The sequence below is a fragment of the Oryx dammah genome, unplaced genomic scaffold, assembly GCF_014754425.2.
Source record: "Oryx dammah isolate SB20612 unplaced genomic scaffold, SCBI_Odam_1.1 HiC_scaffold_10, whole genome shotgun sequence".
Taxonomy (NCBI): domain Eukaryota; kingdom Metazoa; phylum Chordata; class Mammalia; order Artiodactyla; family Bovidae; genus Oryx; species Oryx dammah.
In genome coordinates, this window is record NW_024070194.1 from 13,185,848 (window position 1) to 13,209,698 (window position 23,851).

The 23,851-nt window shown below is 43.1% G+C and overlaps 1 protein-coding gene across 2 annotated transcripts in view; it reads left to right on the forward strand.

Annotated features, from left to right (window-relative positions):
- Positions 1-23,851, forward strand: part of CHD6 (chromodomain helicase DNA binding protein 6) — a 203,857-nt gene that overhangs the window by 97,608 nt on the left and 82,398 nt on the right. For both annotated transcript variants that reach the window (XM_040248622.1, XM_040248624.1), the window contains 8 exons: positions 9,305-9,367; positions 10,214-10,272; positions 10,918-11,035; positions 16,843-16,929; positions 17,118-17,252; positions 20,454-20,575; positions 21,834-22,077; positions 23,275-23,451. In XM_040248622.1, the coding sequence (XP_040104556.1) occupies positions 9,305-9,367; positions 10,214-10,272; positions 10,918-11,035; positions 16,843-16,929; positions 17,118-17,252; positions 20,454-20,575; positions 21,834-22,077; positions 23,275-23,451 (1,005 nt within the window). The remainder of the gene's footprint in view (positions 1-9,304; positions 9,368-10,213; positions 10,273-10,917; positions 11,036-16,842; positions 16,930-17,117; positions 17,253-20,453; positions 20,576-21,833; positions 22,078-23,274; positions 23,452-23,851) is intronic.

Here is a 23,851-nt window from a genome sequence, read left to right on the forward strand (position 1 = left end):
TTAATTCTACTGTTAGCCCCTGTTCTTTAGTGCCAAAAAGCAAACTGAAGTTTTATTTCAAATTCCTTAATTTTTACTTATAAATTTTCTATAATAAAGAATGCTTTAAGCCCTCCATCCTTTTAACCCTCAGAGTAAAGTTCTGAGCCTTCTTCATCCACATGTTAATGTTTCTGTGGATTGGGTCCTGGTTAAAAACTAAAGAGAAATCAACATCTTTCCATCAGAAGCCATCTTTTTCTGCTTTTCATGGTAGTTAAGAATCAGAGACTATTTGAAGGGACCTCCAGTGGTTAAGAATCTACCTGCCAGTGCAGGGGACATGGATTTGATCAAAGTCCCACATGCTATCGGGCAGCTAAGCCCGTGGGCCACAGTTTCTGAGCCCACTCGCTCTAGAGCACATACTCTGCAACAAGAGAAGCCACTGCAACGAGAAGCCCTCACACCACAACCAGAGAGTAGCCCCTGGTCACTGCAGCTGGAAAAAGCCTGTGCTCTGCAACTAAGACCCGGTGAAGCTCCCCTCCCCCAAATACGGAGTCAAATAAAGAAAATTCTTTTAAGGAGGGAGAGCCTATTTGAAGTCGCCTGCTGGTGAGGAGAGACCGTGGTTCTTTCAGCGTGGGTACACTCGTGGGAACGCTTGCTTGTTAGTCTGGTTCGTACAGACTTGGAAGTAGGTAGGAAAGGTAGTTGGCAGTGATGAAAGTCTAAGGCTAATAGACATCTAACTTGTTTCCAAAGCCTCTTCTTTTTTTTTTTTTTTTTTCAAAGCCTCTTCTGATTTGGCCAGCCGCTCTGGCTCTGTGTGCCCGTAGCACTTGCTCTATACTGCTGTTCCCATGTTGTGTTATAAAATCTCTTAACATTATTTATTCAGAAATATTATTGAGCGCCTACTACTATTGGGTACCAAGGACTGTTCTGAGCGCTGGAGATAACATCAGGGAACAAAAGAGCCGGCAGTCCCCGCCCTTGTGGAGGGAGCCTGTGGCATGCACACAGCCCATCTCCTCCTCCAGAGGTTTGCCGGGTTTTCAGCCTATGTGGGGTGTCAGGCCAAAGGGCTAAGCTCAGAACTTCCAAAGGGTAGAAATAACTCGGGAGAGGCTGGTTTTCAACCTGGAAAGAGTAAAATTGTGTAGTGTGTACATGGTGGTAAGTGCTATGGAAAAAAAAAATCAGAGTAGGAGTGTTAACGAAATTCAAGAATGAAGGTTGCAATTTTAGATAGGGTGATCAGTGTTGGCCTCACAAAGGTAGTATATGATCCAAGAACTGAAGGAAGTAAAGGAGTGAGGGAGTCGTGTAGGGAGAAGAGCATTTCAGGCAGACGGACTAGCAGAGTCCTGAAGGTGGAAACGTGCCTGGTGTGTATGAGGGACAGACAAGGAGTTGAAAGATGACAGGAGGTGAGAGGCTGGGGACACGTTCTGTGGGCTTCTGAAGACCTTTGGGAGACTTGAGGTTTTACTCCCAAGTTGAAAGAAAAGCATTTTAAGCAGTTTAAGCAAAAGGATGACTTAAATGAAGGGGCCATTCTGATAGTTGTGTTGAGAATAGACCAGTAGGCCAGGCAGGGTAACAAGGTGACTACTTAAGAGATGATTGGGAATACTCTGGGTGAGAGATGAAGGTGGTTTAGACCAGGGTAGAAGCAGTGGAGGTGGTGAGGAATGGCTGGGTTCTGAACATACTTTGAAGGTAAACTCAACAGATCTCTTGTCTGATGAGATAGGGTGTGTGGCGCAAAAAGAGAGGAATTGGGAATTACAGGATTTTGGGGTTGAACATCCAGAGGGATAGAGTTCTTTTTAATCCATTTGTCAGAGAACTGTAGTTTGAAGGGGTAGGATTGGTGGCTTGGCTAAGACACTAGGAGTTTTGTTTGTGGACATCTGAAGTGTGGTATATTTCTGAAATAGGTGGTGATAACCAATAACAATTGGATAAAGGAGTCTGTAATTATGGGGTTCTAAGCTGGATTAAATAAATATGGCAGTCCGGACAACATGCACACATGCGAGTTAAGTTGCCTCAGTCATGTCTGACTCATTGCAACCATGTGGACAGTAGTCCATCAGGCTCCTCTGTCCATGGGATTCTCTAGGCAAGAACACCGGAGGGGATTGCCATGCCTTCCTCCAGGAGATCTTCCTGACCCAGGGATAGAACCTGCATCTCTTGTATCTCCTACATTGACAGGTGGCTTCTTTATCACTAGCACCACCTGGGAAGCCCAGGATAAATAAATATGGCAGGCAAGACACATATAGCCAGTATTTAAAACCATGAGACTGGATGGGATCACCTAGAGAATGAATATAGATAAAAATGAAAGCTCCAAACTAGGCCCTAGGGAACTGCAGAAATAAGAATTAGCGTTGGAGGATTCTATTTTCAGGTAAGAAATAGTCGGGCATGGCAGGCCAACACTTGCTGCAAGGGGGAAGAAAAAGGTAACTTGCAAAGAACATATTTTTAAAGACATCAGATAGCTGTGGAAGCAGCAAGAATGAGATGCACTAAAATTCCAGACAGAAAAGAGCTCTTCCTAGATGAGCTGACCGGTGCTGACTGTTTTCTTCTCTGGAAGCATTCTGTAATTCTGGGTAGGGGCTGAGCACTAGGCTGGGCCCAAAAAGAGGCCTACTCTGGGTTGACGAGAAACCATCTGACCCTGATGGTGGTTGATTATGCAGGGCTGATGAAATGATTGGGAACTAGAGAAATCCCCAAAGCAAGGAGCCTTCCCCAGAAGACATTTGCTGAGTTCTGGGGTAGTACAAGAAGTGGGTGGCTGAACCAGAAAGCAGATTGAAATCTCAAAGTCTTGCATTACTTAGGAGATAAACTCTCACTGAAAGGATGGGTCTACTGCAAAACAAAACTGACTCTGCCTTAAGAGAGATTGTTAACCTGCTTGGGATTGGAAGACTCAGGGCTGAGGAGTAAAAAGACCTGCCGAGCTTACAGTCAAGTGACCGTGAGCATTTGGTCTCAAGGAATAGATCAAACAAGAGATGGACTGAGTCTTAACAGAACGGTGACCCAGTCCTGACCCAGCAGAGCCTGATTGGACTGGACCAGTGGGACCCATTCCTTCTCCCTGTTCATCAAGGAGAAAATAGGAAGCATTTGGAGCTGCTGTGATTCTTTTGTTCACAATATTCACCATGCAATAAAACATTATTAGACATTGAAAAGGCTGAGAAATTGACTAACAATCAGGAATATTAATGGAAGCAAAGCCCAGATGATCCAGATAATGGAGTTAGCAGAAAAAAAATTTTTGAATTACTATGATTAATGAGTTAAAGAAAATAGAGGAAAAGATGGACAAAATAAGTTTTAAAGTAAAGAATTCCAACCGAGAATTGAAGCTCTAAAGAGAATCAGATCAACTCTGTAAAACTGAAAATTTGTAAAATTCAAAGCACAATAGGTAAGTTTAAAAGCAGATTAGATATAATAGAAGATAAGATTAGTGACTTTGAAGGCAGATCAGTAGAAAGTTTCTAAACTGACACACAGAAAAGTGGATGGAAAGAACAGAGCAAAGCATAAATGCATAGAGAGACCACTGGGGTGCAGTGAAAAGGCCTGATGCTCTGCTCAGCGTCCTAGGTGCAGAAAAGCAAACGTCAGTAACTTAGTCATGTCCAACTCTTTGCGACCCCATGGACTGTAGCCTGCCAGTCTCCTCTGTCCATGGGATTCTCCAGAATACTGGAGTAGGTTGCCATTTCCTCCTCCAGGAGATCTTCTCCACCCTGGGATCACACCTGGGTTAGTGGAGACCCAAAAAGTCCCCAAAACTGATGGAAGATATCAATCAGTAGATTCAATGTTAGGTAACCCCCAAGCAGGAGAAACACACAAAAGAAAACCATACCTAGGCATATCTTAAACTGTAGAAACCAGATACTAAAAGAATATCTTATAAAGCACTAGATAAAAACTGACAGCTGATATTATATTAAATGGTATAGTACTGAATGCCTTCCCTCTGAATTAGCAAGTAAGAAAAAGATTCCACTGTTCTCATTTATATTCAGAAATACATTGGAGGTCCTGCACTAAGGAAAGGGAAGAAATAGAGGCATGCTTTGTTTTATTGTTCTTTGATATAGTGCACTTTACAGATACTTTTTTTTTTAAAGTTTGAAGGTTTATGGTAACCTTGGATCAAACAAATGTATTGGCACCATTTATAATATAGTAATATTACAATATACCTTTTACAGTATACTTATTTTATAAACTAGCAACATCAAATCAGGAATGGAAAATTGTAAAATGCCACTTATGATAGTATCAAGGTATTAGATACCCTGAAGTAACTCTCAAAAGATATATAAGCCCTCTGTATGAAAAACATGGCTGAAACAAAGGAAAGAAGCCCTAAGTAAATGGAGTGATAATATGATATACATGTTTTCAAAATTAAGCTATCTGTAATTCAGTCCCAGTCCAAATCTAGGCAGAGTGCTTTTTTGGTGGAAATTGACGATGGAAATACAGATCTACCCTATCCAAGGCAATCTTGAAAAGGAAGAACCCAGGGGGAAGACTTATAATCCATACTTTGTAATCAGTTTACAAAAATGAAGACAGCGTAGTGTTGCCATAAGAGCACATAGACCAGTGGGCCAAAAATAGAGCTGTATGTGGCTATGGAGCATTTGAAACAGCCTAGTTCAAACTGAGATCTGCTCAACAAAGTACAGAACAGATTTTTAAAGACTCAGTATGAGAAGAAGAGGATAAACTATTTCATTAATAATTTTATATTGATCGCATGTTGAAATGATATTTTGGCTATGTTAGTTAAAATATTGTTAAAATCAAATTCATTTGTTTTTAAATGTAGCTGCTGCTGTTGTCATTCAGTCGCTGAGTCATCATGTCCAGCTCTTTACGATCCCATGAGCTGCATCACACCAGGCTTCCCTGTTTTTCTCTCTCTCTCCTGGAGTTTGTTCAAACTCACGTCCATTGAGTCAGTGATGTCTTCCAACCGTCTTATCCTCTGTTGCCCCTCTCTCGTCTTGTCTTCAACCTTTCCCAGCATAAATGTGGCTATAAGGAAATTTAAAACTATGTATGTGGCTTATTTGTGGCTTTGGTGGCAGCAAAGATTCATTCAATGGACGTAAAAATACAAAAGAGAAAAAAAGGTGAATCATACAGAACTTCTCTTCATCAAAAGACACATCTCCAGTTTGAGAGGGCAAACCATAGATTGATAGAAAAAGTATAGATCATAACACAGGACTCTTATTCAGAAATATATAAAGATATAAACTCTTGCAAATATAAAGAACTCTTGACAATTAAAAAAAAGGACAGTTTTTAAAATAGGGAAATGAATTGAATAGAAGCCTCATAGGGCCAGTAAGCACAAGCTGGAATCAAGATTGCCGGGAGAAATATCAATAACCTCAGATATGCAGATGACACCACCCTTATGGCAGAAAATGAAGAGGAACTCAAAAGCCTCTTGATGAGAGTGAAAAAGTTTGTTTAAAGCTCAACATTCAGAAAACGAAGATCATGGCATTGGTTCCATCACTTCTTGGGAAATAGATGGGAAAACAGTGGAAACAGTGTCAGACTTTATTTTGGGGGGCTCCAAAATCACTGCAGATGGTGATTGGAGCCATGAAATTAAAAGACGCTTACTCCTTGAAAGGAAAGTTATGACCAACCTAGATAGCATATTGAAAAGCAGAGACATTACTTTGCCAACAAAGGTCCGTCTAGTCAAGGCTATAGTTTTTCCAGTGGTCATGTATGGATGTGAGAGTTGGACTGTGAAGAAAGCTGTGATGGATGTGAATTTGAGTGAACTCCGGGAGTTGGTGATGGACAGGGAGGCCTGGTGTGCTGCGATTCATGGGGTCGCAAAGAGTCGGACATGACTGAGTGACTGAACTGAACTGAGGGCCAATAAGCATATGAAAAGATGCTCAGCACCTTCTAATTATCAGGGAAATGGGAATTGAGGAGATGTGATAGTTGAACTGTAAAGAAAGCTGAGTGCTGAAGAATTGATGCTTTTGAACTATGGTGTTGGAGAAGACTCTTGAGAGTCCCTTGGACTGCAAGGAGATCCAGCCAGTCCATCCTAAAGGAGATCAGTCCTGGGTGTTCGTTCTGATGTTGAAGCTGAAACTCCAATACTTTGGCCACCTGATGCAAAGAGCTGAATCATTTGAAAAGACCCTGATGCTGTGGGAGGCATTGAAAGCAGGAGGAGAAGGGGACAGCAGAGGATGAGATGGTTGGATGGCATCACTGACTCAATGGACATGAGTTTGGGTAAATTCCGGGAGTTGGTGATGGACAGGGAGGCCTAACGTGTTGCAGTCCATGGGGTCCCAAAGAGTCGGATGTAACTGAACTGAACTGAATACACATCCATTGGAATGGCTGAAGTTTTCAATACTCATGATATCAAGTCAGTTAGAACTCCCATGCACTGCTGCTGGATGTAAAAATGGTTGCAACTACTTTGGAAAAAGTTCTGACAGTATCCCTCAAAACTAAACATATAACCAACCTGATAATCTAGTAATTGCATTCCTGTGTATATATCCAAGGTAACCAAGTGTGTTTATATGAACATTGAAAGCAACCCAGATATTCCTTAGCAATAGCATGGATAAATAAGCGGTGGGTAAATAAGTAATTTATGCAATAAAATACTGCACAGTGATTCAGGAGAATGAACCACGTGCTATATGATTCCATTTGCATGAAACTTAATAATAGGCAAAACTAATCAATGGTAGTAGAAGTCTGAGAGTGGTTATGTCTAGAAGGGGGCGTGAGGATCTTCCAAGAATGTTGAAAATTTAATGTAACTTTACCTCGGGGGAACTTTACTGTACATGTGTACATATAAAACGTCAATAATTGTATGCTTGAGATCTCTGCGTGCTGTATGTGTACCGTACCTCAGTCACTTACAGCGTTATGTGGGCAAGCCTGGCCGTTCCTTGATGAAGACTATAGCGCGTTTATTTCTGTAAGACCAGTACATAAATTCAAAAGACACACAGTAATTAATGGGGGGTAAGTTTAGGAAGGAAATGAAGTGGCGGGGAAGGAAGTTGGGTCATTAGGTTCCTTTAACCCGGCCCCTGTTCCTTTGCTTGCTGTCCACTTGTCATAGTCCAAGCTCTGTTTGTTGGCTGCAAGATTGGGGTTGTGATTTTACTGCTCAGGAAAGGACATCTAGTTTGGGCCCTTCACTGGTAGCCATCTGGACAAGAGAAGTTAAGTTCAGGTATATGGAAAAAGAGGGAGGCTTTAATTATATGATAGAGATTAAGAATAACCCTTTATCTTTCCTTTGTATTCCATCTGTCTTCCCTGTTATTTAGCATTCAACCAATATTCATTGATTACCCACTGTTGTCTGGCTTTCTCAAGGTATCTAGCTACACCAGTGAGTAAAACAAATAAGGATCCCTGCCATTACAGGCTAGTGTGATGGGAGAAGACGGCAACCCACTGTGAACTGCCTCCACCTCCTTTTCTTCTGCGTAAGAATCAAGCAGAGCAAATATACTTAGAGGAAATCAAAAGCTGAGTCTGTATCCAGCCCCAGTTCACTGATCTTCCGGTTGAGCAGTGGGAAAAGACTTGTCATTTTGGATTAACTTCACAGTGCCATGTGTCCAGGGGGACATAATGAATATGCGTAGCCTTTGGGAGCAGCTGTCAGCGTCTGCTGATTTCCATACTTCTCTTCCACCATCTGCCCTGCTCGTCGTTTCTTACTATCAATTTTCTGGGAAAAGCTTGATTTAAGTTCTTAGAAAATATGTTTTCTGTAATGGTATGACTTTGGGATAGTTGAGCCCTAGAGTGGGTAGACTGAAGGCAATGATAATGCAGCGCAAATCATCCTCTTGGAAAGTTCTGAGAAGGAACCCAACTAGTTATTCTGAGAGTTAGGGTTGGGGTGTGTGTTCTGTTCATACACTGTTCTTATTGTGATAAATGCTAGACCTGGAAAAGTCATATAGTGCCGTTGAAACCACTGAAATAAAACTGCTCAACTGAAATCTTAGGAAGAACGTTTAACAGGAGTGTTCTGACCCAGTGTATCCTTTTGTAAGTTTATTGTTTATTTTATTTTTATTTTTAAATTTCTGTTGTTTAATTTTATTTATTTACCTTTAGTTGTAGCATGTGAATTCTTATCTGCAGCATGTGGGATCTAGTTCCCAGTGAAAGAAAAAAAAGTGAAAGTCACTCAGTCATGTTCAACTCTTTGCGATCCCATGGACTGTAGCCCACGAGGCTCCTCTGTCCATGGAATTCTTCAGGCCAGAATACTGGAGTTGGTCCCATTCCCATCTCCGGGGGATCTTCCTGACTCAGGGATTGAACCTGGGTCTCCCACGTTGCAGACATAGTCTTTACCATCTGAACCACCAGGGAAGCCCTAGTTCCCAGACCAGGGATCAAACCTGGGTCCCCTGCTTTGGGAGTACAGACTCAGCCATCAGACTATCAGAGAAGTCCCAAGTTTGTTGTTTTTTTTAAATGCAAATATTTTTAAATCAAGTATTCCTCTGTAGAAAGAGATTTCATGGAGATTAGAAAATGTTGATATGTAAGTAGAAAGGAAGTAATTAAATTGTTTCCAGTTGGGATTTGTAGTCAAAGGATGATCAGTAAAACAGAAAGCGATTTCCAGATACAGAGGGGAACAGTGGTACCATTTAGTAGAGAATAGTTACGCCTTACATTTGCCTAATGCTTACTGTCCAAAAAATGTTTTCACATGCCATCTTATCCTCCCAGTAACCTAGTGATATATGTATTTTCATTCTTATTTTAATAGATTTGAAACTAAGAGTGTTAATTGACTTGCCCAAAGTCAACAGCTGAAAGGTGTCAGAATTGGGGCCTTCTGCTTCTGAAGCCCCCAGACTCTTTCATATTATGCCTTTTTGAAAATTTTATGCAGTAACATGTAAGCAGTTTGGGCAGAGAAGGGAGGTCCCAGGACCAATTTTAGTAATGCTAAAGGCAGCTCTGAAGTCAAGAATCTGCAAAGCAGAGTAACTTCCCTGCTCATGTGGGAGGGGAAGGGGGAGGTCGTGCACAGAGGTTAGACTGTGTACCATCTTTGCATCACTGAGCTGGCAGGATGGAGGCCTCTGTACTCAAAGGTGAACCTTTGGACCAAGTAGTATCTATTGTAGCATTTCTTGTAGAATTATTTCATGGCTTCTGTGGTGCCAGTAATCCACTCTCTCTCTCTCACCTCTGTCTTCAGGAGCCTCCAGAAGATGACGCAAACATCATTGAGAAGATCCTGGCATCTAAGACTGTCCAGGAGGTTGGTGGCTGATGTTTCTGGCTTGTGTGTCTCTAGCGCACATTACACCCTCTGTTAAAAGATGTCTCTGGAATGGTCCTTCTCAGCTGGACTGAGAGCTAGGCAGGAGCGCTGTTGGGCTAGTTGACACTTAGGTTTACCTCTGTAGAAGATTTTAGGACATGAAATTCTTAAATATTTGAGTATGACCCAAATTGATGTTTTTCTTCCCTGTGATCCTAGCAGTAGGTATTGACCTCTTAGTTGCCACAACTCACTGAAAGTCATCAAGGAGCCACGAAGAAGAGATGGGGAAAGACTCCCAGTGCAAACAACTTTTCTTTTCGATGTCTTCAGGGCTGTCATAGGGAACTTCTAGAGAAAATCCCTGGTGTGAAAGAGCATAAGAAAATAGAGTTGAGGAGAGCATGGTTTCTTTGTTACCTGGAGGATTTATGAAAGACTTCTTGCTTTGAGAGTGAACCCCTCTGGAGTGTGTGGGGAACAAGCAGGGGGTGGGGGGAGGGTAGCCCGGGTTGGCAGGGACGCTGAAAATGCATGTTCTCGCTTTCGAAGCAGCTCTCAGAGCCCTGGGCCAGTTGGGGTTTCTCAGCTGAGTGCCCTCCTAGCTGAGGTCTCCGAGTGACACCAGGAGGTTTTTTGTTTTTTTTACGTTGTAGCTTAGCTGTGTGTTCAACCTTTAGAAAGTCTGCTCCAGAGCTGCCAAAAAAACCCGACCTGGTAAAATGCAAATGTCCTCGAGAGATATTCTAAACCAAGAAGGAGCGCTTGATTTACCTTTTTTGTTTGGTACTTAAGAGTGGTCCACAGGGGTCTAGGCTGATAACGGCTTGCTTTGGGTTACAGGTCCACCCGGGAGAACCCCCATTCGACCTGGAGCTGTTCTACGTCAAGTATAGAAATTTGTACGTCTGTTTAATGTATTCCTTTATTTGGATTTTATATGAATAAAACGTCTTTCCTTCATCCCATCATTATCTTCTATATTTTCCAAGAATGGCCCCTAAGGTGTGACTCACAGACCTTAATTGGCTCAAGTTCACCTTAGAGGGCAGTGCTCAACTTTGTTCAGAGTCACCTGGAGAAATTTTTAAAACTACTGAAGCCCTTGCTGCCCTCAAGGCCAGCTGACTTCTCTGGGTATAGTTCCCAAGGGTTGACGTGTTTTCAGAGCTCCCTGTGCAGTTCCTGTTTGCACACAATGTGGAGACTCACAGTCCTATAGCCTATACTTTTCTGCTCTCTTGCATTTTCCCTTTTTTCTTTGCTATGTGCCCACTTCCACTAATGTGCATGAGTGCTAGCCTCCCTATACCTGTCCTGCCTCTAACTGGGAGCCAGTTTCTCTGGAAGCCACAGAGTGACCCGTTGCTTGGAACTGCTGCCTGGTCCTGTGTTCAGTTTTTGTCCTGAAGGGCATGGCCCCTTCAGTCTCCAGCAGTTCCACAGCAAGCCACTCCGCTGCTGCCATGGTAGATGGTCACCCTCGTTACTGAAACTTTAAAGTCTGATTATTTGCCGGTTCTCACAATCTGTGTGTCTTTGGATAGTTCCTACTTACACTGTAAATGGGCCACAATGGAAGAACTCGAAAAGGACCCTCGCATCGCACAGAAGATCAAGCGATTTAGGAATAAGCAAGCCCAGATGAAGCACATTTTTACTGAGGTGAAGCATTACTTATTAATTTCATCACTGCTTTTCCTGCAGTATTAGATCCCAGGTTTAAGTTTCTTTAAGTTGAAGTCCCATGCAGATCTATTGCTTAGGCGTGCCCTGATTTGAGATACAAGTTGTCCAGATTTAAGTCAAAATGAAATAAGGCTCAAACTTTACAAATGATAACTCCTAAGAATCTGCATTGTGGTTACATTCTATGGCAAAAGGAATGTGTGCACAGTTTTTTCATGTCCTTCCTCCGCTTCCCCAAAAGGGTAATTCCAAGAATTAATGTTTGGGTGTAAAATAGAAACCAAGCCAAAATGTTAGAAAATAAGTAAATAAATATATCAACTTGGGAATTTCTAAGTGTAGTAAGAGGAAGGATTGATGGATTTGGATATCAGAGCATCTTTACTGTCTATAAATTGGAAAATAACCACAAATCTTAAAGTAAGTACATAGGTACATATATGTATTTCCTAATTGTGTACATGCATACCTACATACAACTGGGCTTCCATGGTGGTTCAGACAGTAAAGAATCTGCCTGCAATGCAGGAGACCTGGGTTTGATCCCTGGGTCAGGAAGATCCCCTGGAGAAGGAACTGGCAACACACTCTAGTACTCTTCCCCTGGGAAATCCCATAGACAAAGAAGCCTGATGTGCTCCAGTAGTCCATGGGGTCACAAAGAGTCAGATGCGACTAACACTTTCACTTTGGACTTCCCAGGTGGCACTATAGTAGTAAAGAACTTCCCTGCCAGTGCAGGAGCCATTAGAGATGGGGGTTCACTCCCTAGGTTGGGAAGGTCCCCTGCAGGAAGGCATGGCAACCCACTCCAGTACTCTTTGCTGGAGAATTCCATGGACAGAGGAGCCTGGCAGGCTACAGTCCATAGGGTCATGAAGAGTCGGATGCATCTACATAGAAGACATGCATTCTTATCCAGTATGGAAACCTTACTTATATTTGCATAGACACAGACATGATATACATTCATATACATATGACAAAAAGCTGTAATGATAAAAAATGCTCTTATAATTCAAAAAGGAAAATACATAGAGACATAGACATAAAAAACAGATGTATGGATACAGGGAAGTGGGATGGATTGGGAGATTGAGACTGACATACTTACACTACTGTATATAAATGGGTAACTATTGAGATCCTATGGTATCGCACAGGGAACTCTCCTCAGTGCCCTGTGGTGACCTAGCTGAGAAGGAAATCCAAAAAAAGAGGGGATTTATGTATATTTGTAGCTGGTTCACTTTGCTGTACAGTAGAAACTAAAAATTGTAAAGCAACTATATTCCAATAAAAATTAAGAAAAATACAAAATCCTAAATGGAAAAAAATGGACAGATTATTGGGGAATTCAGGGAAGGGGGGAAAATTATTTACTAATCATACAAAAAAAGTAATCCATTTCATTAGCAGCCAAAGAAATGCAAATTAAGATGAGAATCTTCTAGTTTTCACTTAGCAAATACTGGAAGGTTTTAGAAATAAGTATCATCCATTGCTGGTGAAGGTGTATGGAAGAGACCCTCTTGTCATCACGGCTTGGGAGCATAACCTAGGATGCCCTCTCAGGAGAGCAGGTTGACAACAGATGTCAAATGCCTCAATATTTGCATAGCCCTTGTCCCAGCAGTTCTAATTCCATCATTTATTTCTAAGGAAACTATCAGATCTTAGAGCAAAGACTTAGCTATGATAAACAGTTTATGTTGGTGAAAAATTGAAAATAAGCATAACGTTAGGTAATAAATACTATTAAATTATGATACCTTTCACAGAGTGTAGTACTGCGCAGCTAGTAAAAGTGATACTGGAGGACGATTATTAATGTCAATAGGAAGGGGATTAATGTTGTAAATTATTGTTAATTGAAAACATTAGGCTCCTACAGCATATGAGAGTTCTGTTTTGGGGCTGGTTGTTCTTCAGTCGCTTAGTTGTGTCCAACTCTTTGGGAACCCATGGACTGTAGCACACCAGGCCTCTCTGTCCTTCACCATCTCTTGGAGCTTGCTCAAATTCATGTCCATTGCATCAGTGATGCCATCCAACCATCTCATCCTCTGTCATCCCCTTCTCCTCCTGCCTTCAATCTTTTCCAGCATTGGGGGTGAGAGTGGGAGGTGGGTGTGCAGGGGAAAAGAATCACCATAATAATGCATAGAAAATGTCTGAGTTTATGTGAAATCACTGACCTAATTTTCTCTATTCAGTAGGATCATGGTGATTTCTATTTTCTGTAACGTGTAATTTTTCAATTTTATACAGACAACTTAAAAGAAAAAACAATATAAATTATTTTTAAAATGTAGTCACAAATAAGCAACCTTAAGAGTGCACTCAGATGCCATCAAATCATAGCAAACTGCCACACATAACTTACCAGTTCATTGTTCACATGGTGCTCCTTTTCCCGCAAATGCCAAAAACCTATTTTAGGACGGTGTCAGTAAGTGTTCTTTTTGTCCCAATATGGAGTCCTTTCTCTTTAGCCTCAACGTTTGGCCCCAGGCCTCTCCGGCTCGTTGTAAAGCCTGTGAGAACTCTTTTTTATGGCATCATTCCTCTGATAGAGCATCAGGGAAAGGAAGGGCTGGAATTGGAAAAGCCGTCCTGAGGCCCTGTTGGATGCTCTCCCTGGGTTCCCAGAACATCGCACTCACACGTCTATTTTAGCGAGGATTTGCAGCATAGCGACTTGTTTACAGGTCTGGGTCTGCCATTCTGAGCCCTGTGCGGCAGACGGGGCCTCGCCTTCCTTGTGTTTCTCTCCAGGACACCAGGCGCAGGCTCCGTGCTCAGTCACCACTTGGCTGTGCCCAGGCCGGTGAGGAGGGTTGCCTGCTTAGACCCTGTAGCACTTCCTGTCTCCCTGGAACAGAATCCAGACTCCTCAATGCAGTCTACGAAGCCCCATGAGTCTTGTTTCTGATTTATGCCCAAGAGAGTGATTTTTCTTTTTTTTCTTCCCTTGGTTGGGTATTGAGAGAGAAAACTGTTAGGGTGTGTAGAAATACCATAGTGGGAGTCCCTGGTGAGATCCTGGTGAGAACTGACAGTTATGGGAGGAGATTGGAGGCCACTATGAGAGGAAGGAAAATTGGGAAGTAGTTGCTGTAATGCTGTCTTCACTCTTGACCTGGTCGACAGTTTTACTCATAACTTGCATAAATGATATTCTTGTAAATAATAACCTAGTTCTGAATAGAGCTTCTTCATACACATTACTTCCAGTTGCTTCATGAGGTAGCCAGGGGCACGTGTGAAGGAGAGTCAGGCTAGAAGGCTGAGTGTTTCCCACACCCCACGGCGCCGGAGGCCTGTTAGCCCCTGACTCCTCAGCACCAGACCCAGCACTGGGAGAACGAGGAACGGAGTCCAAGCTCAGGTTCACCGGGACAGGCAAGGATGACGTAAATCCTGCAAATGGCAATAAGTCAGTGTAATGGCTTCCATTGGTATTGTGAAGATCTGTACAACTTTGGAGTGGGGAAGATGGCTGGATCGCAGCTCAAGGGACAAAATTCACTGTGAACCAAGAGCTGGTGGCTCAGTGGTAAACAGTCCGCCTGCCAATGCAGGAGACCGCAGGTTCGGTCCCTGGGTTGGGAGGATCCCCTGGAGAAGGAAATGGCAACCCACTCCAGTATTCTTGCTTGGGAAATCCCATGGACAGAGAAGCCTGGTGGGCTACCGTCCATGGGGTCACAAAAGAGTCGGATGTGACTGAGCGACTGAACAACATCAGCAAGAGTAGGGTGGGGCTTAAAAGTTGCCAGTAATCCTAGATGGCATCCTGCTTGCCATGCTGTATTCTTTCCTGAGTATTGTTCTGATGTGGGTACCAGGATTCAGTGAGAGACTTTGTAAAGCCTGAGGGCAGCTGGAGGAGAACTGTTAACAGTGGGCAGAAGCATGTCCGAGTGATCGAGAGCAAAGGTGGGCAGTGGATGCCCAGTGCTGGCGCCCCCCCCAACACCCACACCCACCGGTGTCCACTCACTGCTGAACGTCCTTGGGCCAACTGAATAGCTCCTCTGGACTCAGCATCCTTTGTTTTCATAAATCAGAAATCCTCCTAAACCTCACGATACCTGGGAGGATTAAATGACACAGTGTTGATGAAAGTGCTTAGCATGGCGCCCGGCCCACGGTCACTGCTCCACAAACGTTAGCTCTCTGCATCACCGAGGGATCTGGAAACATGGCATCTGAAGAACGTTGAACACCTGGGGTTGGGAGGTATTCAGACCAAGAGGAGAGAGTCACTTGGCTGCTGCTTCTGTAGAGGAAGCAGTTCACTCCAGTGAGTCACAGTTCCAGGAGGAAAATTAGGCAGTAATTTGATAATGATAATGATAAAGATTGTGATGCTACTACTGAACAGGCAGAGGTAAAGCTGTCTTGGCAATGGGTCAGGTCTCAGAGGGCAATAAATTCCTGAACATAGGAGTAATTGAATCCAAGGGTGGATTTGCCAGGGTTGCTGTAAGAAGTGTTCCTGTGTAGATTGGAAGGTGAAACTATATAGCTCCTAAAGTGCCTTCCAGCTTAAGGGGCAGTGAGAACACCCCTACAGTTTGGAGGAGGGCTTCTGGGCAAGAAAGACCTGGATAAGCGTTCCTCCAGTCCATGTGGCTTTGCGACCCTGGCCACAGGACATACTCAACCTCTCTGAGTCAGTTCTCTCATCTCGAAAGTATTTTCAGCACTTACTACTCATGAAGTAGTTTAGAGGCTTAGATGAAAGCACTGGACACACATTGACTATTTCTAAATCTTGCTTATTACTGTTCTTATAGGTACACTTTGGAGAGGGGGCGGTGCGGGAAGCGTGGTCTATTTAACTGTAAATAAGTCCTAAGAGTACAGCTCAATGAACTTTTACAAAATAAACACTCCTATGTAACCACCACCTAGATCAAGGAATAGAACATTATCAGTATCCCCAGAAGCTCCCCTCATGCATCCATCCAGTTATTAACTGTTATTGGTGTGAAGAAGAAAAAGAAACTAACATTCTGGATTTCCGTGGGTTATCTCTCGAAATCCTCTTTGTGCTGATTTTTGCTCGGTACTTAATAACCCTGGAGGAGGGCACGACAACCCAGTCCAGTGTTCTTGCCTGGAGAATTCCATGGACAGAGGAACCTGGCAGGCTATAGTCCAAAGAGTAGGACACGACTGAGTGACTTAGCATGCATGCATTGAAATGACCAGTAGGAAATCCTTACCTGTGGTGCAACCTGGAAGGTGTGGTTGTGCCTTTAAATGTAGTTCTGAAGGGCAGGATTTGGGGACAGTAAGAAAAGTTGGTGAGTTGACTTATTTAAGCAAACCTCCTTTTTTTTGTTGTCTTTTAAATTTATTGGAATGTAATTGCTTTACAGTGTTCTAAGACAGCCTCTTCAATAAGTAGTGCTTGGGAAACTGGGCATTCTTTTATATAAAAGAATGAAGTTAGATTACTTTCTAATATCATACTCAAAAATGAATTCAAAATGGATTAAAGACCTCAGTGTAAGGCCAGAAACTACAAAACTCTTAGAGGACAACTTAGAACAGTCTTTGACATAAATTGCACCTAGATCCTCTTTGACCCACTTCCTAGAGTCATGGAAATAAAAATAAATGGGACCTAAGTAAACTCAAGCAGACCTTTTCATGCTGCATTCCCCGATAGAGCCCAGGGTTGGGGGGATCACTTAAAGATAAAACACTGGGTGCTGGGTTGGCAGGAAGGGAGTCACTTCTTAGCTCTTCTTTCCTGTTTGCCTTAGCCTGACGAAGACTTATTCAACCCAGACTATGTGGAGGTCGATCGCATCTTAGAGGTGGCCCACACCAAGGATGCAGAAACCGGAGAGGTGGGTGTTTCTGTTTTAACTCTTCCAAAGTGTCTTCCTTGCTTGTCTCCTGTTTTGTCAACACGTGCCCTCTGTTTTAATGGCCTTTGTGTGCTGTGTCATAGGGAGGGTTTCCTAGGTCCTCAGTACAGGATCGATTGCGCTGACGTAGTAGAAAGAACATAAGCGCCTCTCCCGTTTGCCTCCAGGAGGTGACGCATTACCTGGTGAAGTGGTGCTCACTGCCTTACGAAGAGAGCACGTGGGAACTGGAGGAGGACGTGGATCCTGCCAAAGTAAAAGAATTCGAATCTCTGCAAGTGCTCCCCGAAATCAAGCACGTGGTAACGTACCCACATCACTATCTGGTGTCTCTTGTAATGCAGCGATCCGGGGTGTCCCCCAGGCGGTTCTCCCGAGTGGTTTCTTGGCATCTTACTGTGGGTTGTGCCCATTGGAACTGGGGTTCAGAGTGTGTTTCTGCCCACATCACACTTTGCTAGCACTGGGTCAGCTTTAGGTCTGGGCTGTAGTTTGATGGATGTGACATTTAAGAAGCTTGGTTATGAGCTTTGTTTTCTTGGTATAGGGCTGTCACGTGGAGTCAGTAAGATAGAAGGTGTAAGAACTGCCTGGCTTTGGAAAGAAGCTCCATAAGTTGTTGGTATCTTTTTTTGTTTCCTGTTTCTTATCTCTTCATCGGTGATCTCTTTTCTTTGGTTTTATCCTTTGTTTTTACTCAGACTACTCTTAAAGGGACAAACTCTCCTTTATCAAAAGATCCCTAGGACTTGGCAGAGAAAACATAAGTTTTCCATATGTGTTGAATTGGTTAGTTTTTCTTATTCTGGCTTATTACCACCAAGCTGCAGAAATGTCACGGGGTACCTAGTAATTAAAAGAGGCAGACTTGGGATAGAGCTCAGTTAAGGTGTAACTAACTTGGGAAGAGAATCAGAGATGTTAAAGATGGCTAAAGACTGGAATGATCAGTTTGTTTTTTTCTAAGTCACTTTTTTTTTTTACGGGGGAGGGGGGCGGGTGGGCACACTGTATGGTGTGCAAGGTCTTAGTTCCCTGACCAGGGATCAAGTCTGTGCTCCCTGCAGTGGGGGTGCAGAGTCCTAACTACTAGGCCACCAGGAAATGTTGCCCCCGCCCCACCAAAACCACATTTTTATATGAAAAACTGTTATCCAGTTCCTCATTGCTGTTTTTATACCACTTGTCTTAATGACTAGGACATCCTATCCCTAAAAGCTTTTTGGTTAAAAATTGGTTGCCTGTTTTTGGGAGAGTGAGACATGAGTGTCAGTAACGACTTTGCAAAGAGAGTAGCAGTCATTTAATAGTCAAGACCCACCTTGGAGACTCCAAATATCAATTCTCTTTTGAATTTAATAATAGCCTCTGAAGCTTTTGGAGCCCCGGGGTAGGTGCTTGCCTGTCGTCTGTGATACCACTGAGGAGCCAGCCAGACTAGGCATCAGAAACTTCTAGCTGATTTCAAGTCTCATCCTTAGATCGCTGAAGTTTCTGGGCAGTAGGTGATGTAAAACTAAAATCTGGAGAAAGCGGAAAGACCCAGAGGAGGGACTGGATTAGTGTGTGATGCCTCTGTATCTGGAGTGCTACCAGGTCAGCAAAGTAGAAACCTGCAGTGAAAGTCTATTCTACAGTACCTGTGATGCTAAAAGTGAGCCCCTTCGGTCTCTAGAGATGAGGAACATTCCAGAAAGTCTCCCCATAGTGTCAGGTAGAGTGCCATTAAAATGAGCTACATGAACTTCAGGAAGCCAGGCTGAATGATTCCTAGGGGATAAGAATGTAATTAAGGGAATAGAGCAAGAGAGTTTATAAGAGAATATCTTGGATTAAAAGCTTTCTCTTAAAAATTTTTTTTGACATAATAAATTATTTTCCCTTACATTTCTAAACGGAGAAGACAATGGCACCCCACTCCAGTACTCTTGCCTGGAAAATCCCATGGGCGGAGGAGCCTGGTAGGCTGCAGTCCATGGGGTCGCTAAGAGTCGAACACGACTGAGTGACTTCACTTTCACTTTTCACTTTCATGCATTGGAGAAGGAAATGGCAAGCCACTCCAGTGTTTTTGCCTGGAGAATCCTAGGGACAGGGGAGCCTGGTAGGCTGCCATCTATGGGGTCGCACAGAGTCGGACACGACTGAAGCAACTTAGTAGCAACAGCAGCAGCATTTCTAAAAGCACCTTGTACCTATGTGCTGATAGTAATATTCAACAGAGTTGTATTTCAAGGAGCTTAGCCTAAGTACAGCTATCGTAATTTTGTAGGTTAAGTTGTGGTATGTAAGTTTCTGAAAGTTTCCACACTTTCAGTAGTCTGGACAGATTGAACCATTATATTTACCTCCGTATATCAATGATACAATATGATTGGGGATATTTTATTAAATCTCACATGCAAATGGCTTAGTTTTAGATAATAACATATTTTGGGAGTAAACTTTCTGTAATACCCCAAAGTAAAACTCCCAAACTAAAACTCCTGTTAGAAAAGCTGCAGTCTCAAAATTCTCTATGTAATTACAGGCATAGCTAAGATTTTTTTTTTTTCTTTTTGAGATCTTAAAAGTGTCAGTCTAGGGGCTCAATTTGTCTAGAATCAAAATAATCAAATCTATGTCCAAATAATTAAAACCTAAATAAACAAAGTTTTTAGATGGGCAGACTTAATACTTAAAAATTTTAAACTTCCCCGGATTAGAAATTCCAATAGAAACTTAAGGGAATTTGACATTGATTCTACAGTTGCACAGAATCCTAAATTGAAAAATAGCCAAGACATTTTTGAAAAATAATTCCCCATCAGATGTAGAGCTGTAGTAATTCAAAAGTGTGATTTTACTGCAGCATGAGACAGTTTAGTGGAACAGAATGAAGACTCTGGATATAGCTCCCTGGATATATTAGAACTTAATATATGATAAAAATGGCATTTCATATAAACAGAGATCAGCTACATTTAGAAATTGGTGTTTCATATTGAAAAGTAAAGCAGTAAGATTGCTCTTACATTTATGGTGAATATAAGGAATTTATAATTTCGATTATATAAGCTTTTTAGCTTTAGAAACTCATCAACAAAATATTTGACCCACCGTACTTTCCTGAGCTAATACCACAGGGACAAATAACAAAAAATTCTATCTATAGAAAACTAAAAACCTTGGTGCTGGCTTGTAGGGAAATTAAAATGTAAGTGGGAGTGATTTCTAAGAGTCTCAGTAAAGCAATATAACACTTAACCAAGATTTTAGGTGAATCTGTTTCTCTTCTTCATTAATTGCTTGCAAATCTTGTAGAGGTGTTCTTAGTGTAATCTGCTGAAATCTAGAAAATACAGGGCCTGCTCGTCAGAAGATAGCAGCTGCAGTTTGCAGGTAGCTCTAGGATGGCATTGTGAGGTTCGCCACCTTCCCCATCCCCCCCGCCGCATCCCTCTCCACACCGTGCTGCTGAGACATCGCTCTGTGTCCTGTGTTCTCTGCCCTCCCTCCCCTAGGAGCGACCCGCTTCAGACTCCTGGCAGAAACTTGAGAAGTCGCGAGAGTATAAGAACAGTAACCAGCTCCGGGAGTACCAGCTGGAGGGGATGAACTGGCTTCTTTTTAACTGGTATAACAGGTGTGGAACCAGAACCGGTCCTGTCTTCAGGGCTGATTTCCTACCAAACGTTTGTGCCAGGAGAGAGACGCTGGGCTTAGCCAGCACAGAGGGGCAATAGCAGAGTGGTGGAGGAGTGCAATGGAGCTGTCAGTTTACTGGGTGATCTCTGTACATCAGACGTACCAGGACTTCTGTTTTTCGTGTCAGATTTGGTTTGGTTTGGTTTCTCTGACCAGAGAGTAATGATCTTTAGATGTCATCAACATTGTTCTTTTATTTCCTTTGTCAGTCTAACTAGAAGGTTGGACTCAACCTAAATGAAACAAAACCCCAAAGATCCTTTAAACTGTGTTTTTATCTCCCAAGTCTTCAACACAGATTGGCTCTAAAGGAGAATGAATCTGCATTCTAGTCCCAACTCCACCATCTGTTTGTGAGCCATGGATGGCCTCGACTTGTTGTTTTCAACCCTGAGCTTCAGTCCCTGTGAGAATCTAGGTGAAGCAGATGACATCTGAGAAAGATGGGTTAAGATCTTATTAACATTCTAGGGTTAATAAGAATTGTTAACATTCTTATTAACAATCTAGCATTGATTTTAAAGACCACATGGAGTGGAACACATACCAAGCTGGCACTCTGGAGACCTGTGTTCCAACCTTGTCTCTGTCACTCACAGTGGGACTCAGGGCATAGCTCACTGAAACACAGCAGGTCTGGGGTTGCCCACCTGTGCAGTGATGAGCGAGACTGAACAGGGGCCACACCTTCAGTGATGACCGCTGTGTGCAGTCCATGATTCTGGGTCACCGCAAGAGACCAGTGTTTTCACTCTGACACAGAAGTTAGGGTAGGGGTTGAAAGTCTGTCCTTTGATAACACAGGTGATAGACAATGAGAATTGTGTAACTTGTGTTTCTGTTTTTGCCTTAGCTTCCATGAAATTTGTCAGGTAGAGAACTGGCGTAGATTTGAGGCATTTTATAATTTTCTCCTTGCCGCACGATTATTTTAATTTTTAATATCTTTAGTTTCCATTTGAATGGATGCATCTCATGTATTTTCTCACAAGTTGCAATAGTTCCCTTCTGGAAGTAGGCAGGGTGTAAATAACGATAATGGAAACTTGCCTCAGTTGCATCTCTGGAAAATGCTAATAAAACCTCCACCGATGACCTTACAGGTCAAGGTACGCTTCTGTAGTATCTTTTTCATTGTAACCAACCTCCGCCTCTTTCCGACGTTGACGATGAATGGTCTGTTTCTTACTCTGCAGGAAAAACTGCATTTTGGCCGATGAGATGGGCCTGGGGAAAACCATCCAGTCCATCACGTTCCTTTCAGAAATATTCCTCAGGGGCATCCACGGCCCTTTCCTCATCATTGCCCCACTCTCCACCATCACCAACTGGGAGCGGGAGTTCCGAACGTGGACAGAGATGAACGCCATCGTGTACCACGGCAGCCAGATCAGCAGGCAGATGATCCAGCAGTACGAGATGGTATACAGAGACGCGCAGGTGGGCCCTCCGCTCATCGTAGAGGTCCAGGGGCAGCTTGCCATCGTGCTCACAGCAGCCTCTCTCTACCCCTTGTCCTCCAGAGTCCAATGCCCTGCGTGGAATTACTGTTGGCTTACTCTGTAGTCACGTACTTATTGAGGCAGACGTCTCACTCCTCCCTGGTAACTTCATCTGTGATAAAACACAGAACTGAAGGGCACACTTTCCATTCTGACATACACCAGAGGCTCTTTTTAGGACAGCGAAAGCTTGGCTTCTTGGTTGGCTTACGAAGTTGCTTTTACATGCAGAAAATTTTATCTGAATTGTGATGTGCTCAGTGAAGAAAGTGAGCAGGGGGATTTGTAAACAAAGGAAGGATCCTCAGCCAGGGAGTTTGGAGAGAAAGGAGGTTAACAGATTTGAGGTTGAAGGATAAAGAGAAAACAAATAGTTTAAAGCACAGCAGGATTTTGCAAACAGATTTTGTTAAGTATAAGCACTTTGCTCAGTATCCTTATAGGCTTGTCCTGAGCATTGGTTTTCATAAAGAAGGTAAAAATTAAATGAATGCAGTCACAGGAGAGGCAGGGCTCATCCCATAGTTTTCACAGGCAGCAGGAGACACCCAGGAGAAATTCAAGATGTGTTCTAATGTGACGCAGCTCTGCTTTTTAAATGTGATGGTAGCAGTAAGACAAACGGAAAGACAAAAGTATGTCCTGCCTGGTAGCACTTGTCCCAGGTGAATTAGGATCATGATGTTAAATCTGTTCTAGAACCCAAGTTACAAGGTGAAATTAATTCTACCTGAAAACTAGCAAAGAGGGTTTTCTTTGGGCATTCAAGCTCTGTGTGGTTTAGACCACCTGCTGGCTAGGAACATGTGGATCAACACCCATCAGCTTTCCTTATCATGGCAAGTAATGAACAAAAAGCTTCCTTGCTTGGCCTTCCATACTCTATCATCTCACTTTTGTGGGGGTACATGCTGTCTTGATTTTTGTTTCTTTGAATTAACGGGCTCTCTCTCTTGTCAGAACAGCTGGTTTGATTCTCCTATTCTTTCTCTTCTCAAAGAGGAAGATTGTGCTTACTGGCCTCTCACCTAGGTCTGACTGTCTATCTTGCCACCTTCTCCAGTCCAGCTTGTAACCCAGCAGCTGCGCTCTCCAGCCATGTGTAAAGCTCTGCCTTTGCTTGTGTCATCCTCAGGGAAACCCCCTGTCAGGCGTCTTCAAGTTCCACGTCGTCATCACAACATTTGAGATGATCCTGGCGGACTGCCCGGAGCTGAAGAAGATTCACTGGAGCTGTGTGGTCATCGATGAAGCCCACAGGCTGAAGAACAGGAACTGCAAGCTTCTGGAGGGCCTGAAGCTCATGGCCCTGGTGAGAGTTGGCGAGCTCTTGCTGTAAACAGTCCCTTCCTGTTCACGGTGGAGGAAGCGTTCTTTAGCCATCTGTACGCAGCTTGCTTGTGCACCGTCTGTTTACCCTAGATTTTCTTCTTGCCCTTTGTAGCTCCGATGGTGCAGGAATCAAATTTTTGTTGTTGTTGTTATAAACTGGGTCAGCAATTTGACCTTTGCCACAGGTTGACTCCCAGGGGGACCCAGGGGCATCTTAAGTACCATGGCATTTGTAACCTGGAAATGTAAGTTATTTTGGCTTGTTTCCAGGTCCCTGAATGATCTGGTACCAAAGATGATAGCCTTGAACATTACTGCCTTGGCACAGTGCCCAGTCTCTGGCTAGCAGGCCCTCCAGAATGTGAATGAGTGAATGGGTG